General features: G+C 46.0%; 1 protein-coding gene across 2 annotated transcripts in view; it reads left to right on the forward strand.

The window, feature by feature from the left end:
- Positions 1-8,470, forward strand: part of ROR1 (receptor tyrosine kinase like orphan receptor 1) — a 152,456-nt gene extending 143,986 nt beyond the window's left edge. For both annotated transcript variants that reach the window (XM_030455609.1, XM_030455610.1), the window contains exons 8-9: positions 2,872-3,083; positions 6,767-8,470. In XM_030455609.1, the coding sequence (XP_030311469.1) occupies positions 2,872-3,083; positions 6,767-8,194 (1,640 nt within the window). In that variant the 3' untranslated portion in view covers positions 8,195-8,470. The remainder of the gene's footprint in view (positions 1-2,871; positions 3,084-6,766) is intronic.
- The last annotated feature ends 555 nt before the right edge of the window (positions 8,471-9,025 follow it).

Raw genomic sequence — 9,025 nt, forward strand, 5'->3', positions numbered from 1 at the left:
GAGATCCCAGGACTGGCTCCATCTTTTTGATCTGAAATCAAGCAGGATACTTTTGGACGTGTTGCAAAAGGCTCTGGTTTGAATGTTTTAGTAGATAATAAATGAGATAGGCTGGCTGGCTCAAGGAATTCCTGACAAGGGGTTTAATTACCTCTCACCACTGCCTTAAATGGTCCTTGCTGTGCAGCTGGGGTTTGGGGCATTCTTATTCTAAATACAGACAAATAGAGCTCTATCAGGTGAGGAGTAATTTAATTGTTAAATGCTAATCTCCATATTAAAACCCAAATACCACAGGGGACTTGCATTCTCCTGGTTTTGCAGTGGCTGAAAGAGCCATTTCAAGCACATTTTAATAAGTATTGTGCATTCTGCCTCTCCAGGACCTGCCTAGATGGGAAATGGATTTAATTAGGGTGGCTCCCAAGAAACCTATTAACCTAATGAGGCTACACAGCAGGGGCTGCTACTTAATAAGAATAATAATTCCCTTTGACTGGAATAGCTCAGGTGATGAACTAGTGCCCAGGTCCCCATCTGCCTCGTGCTGATGCTTTCTTCTGCTTTCTTCAACTGTATCTTTCAGTTGGCTCCTGAGACACAACAGATCCATTTCCTAAAAGTTTGTCAGCCAGCAGGAAGGTGTGAAACATGGAGCAATGTGAGGCTTAGCAAAGGCAAACACCAGAAGGTTCTGGAGGAGAGGGGAAGGGCACTGATTGTGTGTCCTTGCTGGGGGTTAGCAGCTCATGAAGAAAACCCCCAGCAAGTCCCAGCATCCCAGAATGTCAGGTTGGAAGGGAACCTCAAGGATCATCTGATCCCACCCTTCTGATATTGGTGTGAGGTGTCTCAGCACCCCTCAAGCTGAGGCAAAGCTTTCCAGAGTGGGGGAATCCAGCACTGGGAGACCATTCCAAGGTCTGACTGTCCTCAGAGTGAAAAACTTTCCTCTTGTGCTCAATCAGAATCTCCCCAGGGTCAACTTGTGCCCATTGCCCCTTGTCTTGTCCATGGGAATCCTTGGAAACAGGGAGTCTGCAGCTGCTTTGTAGCCCCCTTTAAGCACTGGGTCCATGCTGTGGGTTCCCCTTTAGTCCTCTTGTGTTTCCCAAAGGCTGTGGAAATATTTGGACTGCCTCTCCTCTCTATTAAAAACCAGATGGCACCACTTAATCTAAAAAGAATGGTCCAAAAGGAGTGTGGGAGGAGCAGGAGGACAGCATGGGCCTGGAAGAGGAGAGGGGTTATGCAAAGTGACATCCAGAACCATTTGAACTTTGCCTCTGTCACAGTTTGAGTCAAACCCAAGCTTCAGATCAAGTTTATGTTTAATTAAATGCATAAAAATATCTGTGTGGGCCGCTAAGGATTTCAACAAATCCAGCCTGGAAAACACAGCCAGACAAACTGAAGTGACCCTGGAGGAGTAATAAAACATTCCCTGTTCTGCCAGAGTCCTCCAAGCCTGATGCTGCCACAGACATTCACCATCTCCTTTGGGAGATGCCAGGTTACAGCCACCAGTCCTGCAGCTCCAGGTGATCCTCAGAATTCTCAGGGTGCCCTGGATCAGTGGTTCTGTCCCTGTGTTAATTCCACCTTGAGCTTCATGAAGGCTCCTGGAAGCCCCAGGGCAAAGGAAGGTTTGGTGTCCCCATGCCTGGAGCATTCTGGTGAGATGGGATGGAATGGGATGTCCTTGGCAATGCTGTGTGACCACAGGGATGGGAGCTCCCTCCCCAAATCCCTGTCTTATCCCTTCGCCTAAGCAGCACACCCTGGGAAGGCAGAGGCAGCTGGAGGGAGGGGACACAGGATGTCCTGGTGACACTGTGCTGGACACCAGGGGCAGAGGCTTTCATGTTTCTAAAATTAATGTGTGTGGAGGGAGGAACTGTTGCAGCTGGCATGTGCACTGTGGGAACTAAACTGGCTTCCCAAACTTTTCTGGATCCTTCTTTTCCATCCCTGCTCCAGCTTTTAGCTCTCATTGCTGTGGCCTTCAGGTGACCCACTGGTGGTGTAATGGGTGGTAGTGGGGTGGGTGTTCCCATTAAGCCTGTTGAGAGCAAGTCCTCAGAATGTGAGAATTTTTTTTTAAGGTTATCCTACACCTTTTGTCTGTGTTTAGGCTTCTGAAACATCTTTCCTGACTTTCTGGGATAAAAACCAGGACTACACCCTGCCATTTCTATTCATATCCTCCCCTTTCCCATGTGTTCTCCATTTCTTCTGCTCTAGAGTCCCTAATCCCACTCCTGCACTTAAAACTAACTAGAAAACAAGTTCTCAGTTGCACATTTTGATCCCCTGTCCTGGGTGGCCACACAAATGCTGTGGCCAATGGTAGGAGATGTTGAGGAAGGTGCCAATAAATGAGAGTATATAACTCTCCTTGTTTAAGAGCTCCCCACATTTCTGCTGGGTTAAGGAAACTATAGCACCAAAACCCCATGGATATATTAAAATAAGGAGTCCATAATCCCACCAGAGCCTTTCTTCCAGGAGCTATTTTAGAAATTAGCTCCTCTGTGGACCTGTTTTAGGCCCTTGCTTCCTTTCACCCCCAGCAATGTCCACTCAGAGGGGTCAGCTCAGTATTTAGTGACCCCAAGTAGGTTTGCACTGACTTGCTGCAGGGAAATTGTTCCTGGCCATGCTGTGCTCTTCCAGAATTGTTCCTGAACAAAATGAATTGCTCTGTTAATATTAAGGAAATAAAACAGCATTCAAGGTAGATGGCAGTAGTACTATCTGGATGGTTTATTCCTCTTAATGCTTCTGGATGACCCAGGGATGTCTTTGACTCTGTGGGCTACTTCATTCATTGTTTTGTTTGTTGTTTTCTTTTTTTTTTTCCTGAACCAGATTATAAGGATTCCAAGGAAAAGAATAAAATGGAAATCCTGTATATCCTGGTGCCAAGTGTTACTATTCCCCTGGCCATTGCCTTGCTCTTCTTCTTCATCTGCATCTGTCGCAACAATCAGAAGTCCTCCTCCCCTCCTGTTCAGAGACAGCCCAAACATGTCAGAGGACAAAACGTGGAGATGTCCATGCTTAATGCCTACAAACCAAAGGTAAATCCCTCACTGCTGCTGCCACACTCATCCTCTGCAAAACCAGGGGGGTTGAAACACTTTGAGCAGCTCTGTGCTGAGCCACTGAGCTGATTTCCAACCCATGGGTTTTGGTGGTGCCTTTAGCTGTAATTTTTGTGAGGATTTTTTTCAGCAGCAGCACAGGAAGGGTGCTGGACCTGCAGGTAATTGCTGTGTGTCTGTGTATCTGGGAGCTGGAGGTTTTTAGTTTTTAGCAGAGCAAGCAGTCCATTGCTGAAGCAGCTCCAAAGTGCCTCGTCCAACTTGGAAAGCATGGAGAGAAAGATGTGATTCAGCATTTTCTCAAGAGAGTTTTTCCACAGGTCTGCTGCTGCCATTTGACTCTTTCACTCAGCTGAGATCCCTTTGAGAAGATTCACCCTGTGTTTTTTCAGGCTTACCCATTCTCTCAGATAAAAAGCACCAAAACAGCCTCAAAAATCCCCCCACAGTTGTGGCTCTTGCAGCTGACATGTGGTGGCTCTTGTTGCTGGTGTTGTGCTTCCCCATAGTCCCAGGTTTGGGAAACAGTTCTTAAAACAATCATTTAAGTTTGAAGGGTGATTAAACTCCCATCTCTTTGTTTGGTGGAGGGGAGGTTCACAGCCCTGTCTGCATCCCCCCTGTCAGGGCTGCAAATGCTGTGTGCCACCTGCAGGCAGAATAAGCCTGGAAAAAAAAGGGGATTTGCCTTGTTTTTCACAGCATGCCAGTGGAGATTGCTCATATGCAGCTTTTCAGAGTGAAAATTAATATCTGCAAGTGATGAAAATAGGAGCTGTGTCGATTGGGGTACCTGAAATGTCAGACATGCCTTTGAGGAAGCTGCTATTTCTGTTTGAAAATGATACAGTGAAGTGAAACTCTGATTTCATTGAATAGCAGAAAAAAAAAGTGAATTCTAACCTTCTAATATTGCAGGTGAGGGTATTCACTAAGCAGAAGTAATCAATCCACATCAGGAAAGGTTGCTCTTGGACTTCAGGAGCTGTGTTCTCCATCTCAGAGTAAATCCTGGAGTAGTTTAATTCCTAAGTTCAATGCAGCAGCTATGGGAGGATTGCTTGTTCTTAAATGTCAGGTTTATAGAATTAGGTATTAGAGAGTTATTTGTAGAAACCTGGGGAAAATAATTGCTGTAGCTCTATCCCATGGGATAGGGAGTGTGCTACGAGGGGTAGGGATGGATGGATGGATGGATGGAGCTGTGCCACCCAGGCACTGGTTGCTCTTTCAGGGGTGCTGTCTCGTGTGTCCTTGGAAGCACAGGCTCAGTGCAGCAGGGACAGACAAAAAAAAATCTTGGAGAGGGAAAATTCCAGCTCAGAAAAAGAGCAGAAGACTTTGGGAGATTTGGATTCCTGTTTGGAAGAGTTTTCCTGGCTTGGGGTGCCAGGGGGGTTGTTGGGTGGGAGGTTGCAGGGTGGTAAGGCAGAATTTGTTCAGTTGTTACATTATACCCCCCTCAGTGCCTTCGCTCACTGGCCCAGTGGATTTAGCTTCATTTTCCTTGGAAGTCCTGAATTTCAGCTCTCACACACCTTAGCAAAGTGTTGGGAACAGCACCCAAACCGTTTAATCCAGTGAGCATCAAAACCCCATCTTCCATCCAAGCTCCACGGAATACTCTGGGAAATTTGGATCTGCTTCTTGGTCCTTCATTCTCCTAGATATTTCGGGCACAATCCTGGCTAGACAGGAGGCAGTGGGACTGTTTGGATCCTTGCAGTGAGGTCAGACTTTCCAGCCAGGCTGCCGACACGCTGACGCCTCCCGCACACAACCCGGGGACTTGCCCAGAAATGTTTGCAAACGCAGACCCCACCGCTTTCCTTTTATGTTCCAAGCCACAGGCTGCCAAAAACTTCCCATCTTCTTTATGCTAATGGTGTATTTTCCCACTGGGAATCCCAGCCTCGGCCTGTCACAACCGTTTTGCTTGCCTTTCAAACAAAATATGAAAAGAAAGGAAGCTGAGTCCTATTTCTAAGCGCCGTGCCCAACGTTCGTGGCAGCTTTGGGGGAAGGCACACTGAAGCTTCAAGCTCCAGCTGAGGTAGGTGTGTGTTTGCTCATCCCAAGGACAATGTTAGCATTTCATCCCAAAGCCTCTTTGGGTTCTAAGGGCTTTTAATTGCCTTCAAAAAATACAATAAACTCAGCTCATCTCGTCCCTCACCTGATGGAGGCGGATGATAAAGAGATAGAGGTGGGGGCTCTGCTCTTCCTGCTCTCCCTTTGTACTCAGTTTACTTTGGCCTGCTGCCTCCTGTGTATTTTACACTCCTTTCCATTTTGTACACCCATGTATGACAAAGACTTGTCAAACAAAACCAAAGCAGATTTATAAGCCCTTAACTTGAAATGAGCCCTTCCTGCCAAAACTTTATGACTTCATTTTCTTTCATAGTTTTCCACTCTGTTGGTTCAAACAGAGGAACCCAAGCCTCAGGTCAGACAGAGGTCATTTCACTTTCATTACTAAAATATAATTTACAATATGCCAGACCTAAACAAGTTTTAGCCTAAAGGATTTGGATAATATAAACCATCTGTTCCTCAACAATATAGCTAATTTCCTGCCATCACCGTACAGTCTACTGGCTGACTGCTTCAATGGCTTTATTATTATTGTTGTTGTTATTATTATCATTATTATGGTTGTTATTACTGCAGTATTTATCTAACAGTCATAAGTGGTCAATACAATTAGAATGACTTGGCTTCTAACATGCTCTTTTTGAAATGATTTCTTTAAATACCAGTTCTGCAGTGCCACTGTAAAGCTGCTGTTCCAGTATTTCAGGAGTGCAGATGCTGATGTTCACACTGATTCCCAAAACTTAGATTCCTGACTCATTAACCTTACTACCTGTGGCTATCCTGAGGACCTTAAATGAGTGAGTTTGGGTGTAGGTGTTACAAGCACTTGTGGAAGATAATGCCTGACAAGAATACAGCTTCTTTGTGGCTGAAGGGTGAATATATGTGCCCAGAGCAGCAGCAGCTTTCAAAAACTTTGATTTTCTTCACTATCTCATCTTCCCAGGTGCCTCTGTCCTGCGTGTTTCAGGATTGAACATTCAGGCAAGTGTGAGCAGTAAAAGTCTCTGCTGGATGCTAAAGGGTTAAGAGCAAAGTCAAGGAAGGATTTGCTACAAGGACAGAGCTTTTCTTAAGAAAAATTTCTGCTAAAACTCCAGGCTTTGGCCAGAGAACACTTCAGCATGGACTTAAAGTATGCAAATTGCTTCAATTCCTGAAATCAGTCAGATTCAATTTTAGGTCCATAAATGCCCAAGGCCAAGAGCAGAAATGTGGTTGCTGAAATGCTGATGGTTCCTGTAGGTATTTATATCTCATGCTCACTGCTTTTATCTGATCTTGTGTAGAGGGTAAAAAGGAATTCTACAATTTAGTCTTGGAACAAGGGTGCACAGGGAGAAGAAGTGGCACACAGCCCTGAGCTGGGGATGCTGGGGCTGGTGGTGTCATCCCAGTGCTGGAATCTCACTGGGCTGAGTGGGATCATTGCCAAAGGGTTGTGTGGCCCCAGGAGTTCCTGTGTTCCTCCATTCATCCTGTGTGAAAAGCTCTTTCCTTTAAAAACCTGCTACCAGCCCTCTTTCCCTGATGAGTTTTTGCTGTCGTTTCTTTCACAGAGCAAAGCAAAGGAGCTGCCTCTCTCCGCTGTCCGTTTCATGGAGGAGCTGGGGGAATGTGTTTTTGGGAAGATCTACAAGGGCCATCTCTACCTCCCAGGCATGGATCACGCTCAGCTCGTAGCCATCAAGACCCTGAAAGACTTTAACAACCCCCAGCAGTGGGCAGAATTCCAGCAAGAAGCCTCCCTGATGGCTGAGCTCCACCACCCCAACATCGTTTGCCTCTTGGGGGTGGTGACCCAGGAGCAACCTGTCTGCATGCTTTTTGAGTACATGAACCAAGGGGACCTCCACGAGTTCCTCATCATGCGCTCGCCCCACTCAGATGTTGGGTGCAGCAGCGATGAGGATGGGACTGTAAAATCCAGCCTGGACCACGGGGATTTCCTCCACATTGCAGTGCAGATTGCAGCAGGGATGGAGTACTTAGCCAGTCATTTTTTTGTCCATAAAGACCTCGCCGCTCGGAACATTTTAATCGGGGAGCAACTTCACGTGAAAATTTCCGACCTGGGGCTCTCCAGGGAAATCTACTCAGCAGATTATTACAGAGTTCAAAACAAATCCCTCTTGCCCATTCGCTGGATGCCACCTGAGGCCATCATGTATGGCAAGTTCTCTTCCGATTCAGATATCTGGTCGTTCGGAGTCGTTTTATGGGAAATATTCAGCTTCGGGCTCCAGCCGTATTACGGATTTAGTAATCAAGAAGTCATAGAGATGATCAGGAAAAGACAACTCCTGCCGTGCTCTGAGGACTGTCCTCCCAGAATGTACAGCCTGATGACAGAGTGCTGGCACGACCTGCCATCCCGGAGGCCGCGCTTTAAAGAAATCCACGCCCGGCTCCGCTCCTGGGAGGGTCTTTCAAGCCACACGAGTTCCACTACCCCCTCGGGAGGGAATGCCACCACTCAAACAACTTCCCTCAGTGCCAGCCCTGTCAGCAACCTCAGCAATCCCAGGTATCCTAACTACATGTTTCCAGCCCAAGGTATCCCCCAAGGCCAAATCGCCGGGTTCATTGGGCCCCCCATACCTCAAAACCAGCGCTACATCCCCATCAATGGATACCCCATCCCGCCGGGATACGCCGCCTTCCCGGCCGCCCACTATCAGCCAGCAGGTCCCCCCCCCAGGGTGATCCAGCACTGTCCTCCTCCCAAGAGTCGTTCTCCCAGCAGTGCCAGTGGATCCACAAGCACAGGCCACGTCACCAGTTTGCCATCTTCAGGCTCCAACCAGGAGGCAAACATCCCTTTGTTATCTCACGTGTCGATTCCCAATCACCCAGGGGGGATCGGGATTACGGTCTTTGGAAATAAAACTCAAAAACCCTACAAACTTGACTCGAAGCAGTCTGCCCTTTTAGGAGACAGCAGCATCCACGGACCCAATGAATCTATGATTTCAGCTGAGTTGTAAATAAGCGAGGCCGTTGTAAATAGAACTGCTTGCAGTCCAAAGGAGAAAGTGGTAGAAAAGATTTATATTCAAATATTTTATTAAAGATTCTTCTGGTTGTTTAACAGACATTGCAGCAAGTATCTTCTGTGAAGTTTTTAACTGCTTACCAGGATGGGCAGGCTCAACCAGACACAGATCATTGTGGTATGGAAACTCAGCTCTGGCAGTGAACGTGTTGTTCCTTTAAGTGCCACCAACGATTCAAAAAAAAAGGGGGAGGGTTTTTTGTTTGGTTGGGTTTGGTTTTGGGTTTGTTTTGGATTTTTTTTAATGAAATAAAATCCTTTTCTCATATGCTTTTTCACAGCTTTTTAAACCTCCAGTGTGGTTTAAATCACAGAAACTTTTTTATACTGAAAATGTATTTTAATATTTGTCTCTTTTTTTAGGAGATGCAGATACTCGGAGATCTACTGGGTGTGCAATTTCAGTTCCAATAGGTAGTTAAAATATTTGTACATTTTGCAGTCAAGGAATATGTTTCAAATATGTGATCTGCGAGCTGAATGAATTGCTTCAGGTAGGATTTTGGTCTTTTCTTAAGTTGGGAGTCTGAGTTCAGATTCAGACCGAAAAAAAAAAAAAGTCATTTATATGACAGCACAATAGCTTGAGTTGTCAGCCTGGAGTCTACCAAAGTCATCTGCTACTGGCTGCTAAAGATGGCTGGAGTTCTAAGAAATTGCCTTAAAGGAAATGAAATTAAAGTGCTTTAATTTCAGAGCCTGAATCAACTTATTCCAAGATAGCATTTCATAATCTAGTAGTTAAAAAAGCAGGAATTTTATA

Source organism: Calypte anna, chromosome 8 (genome assembly GCF_003957555.1).
Source record: "Calypte anna isolate BGI_N300 chromosome 8, bCalAnn1_v1.p, whole genome shotgun sequence".
Classification (NCBI taxonomy): domain Eukaryota; kingdom Metazoa; phylum Chordata; class Aves; order Apodiformes; family Trochilidae; genus Calypte; species Calypte anna.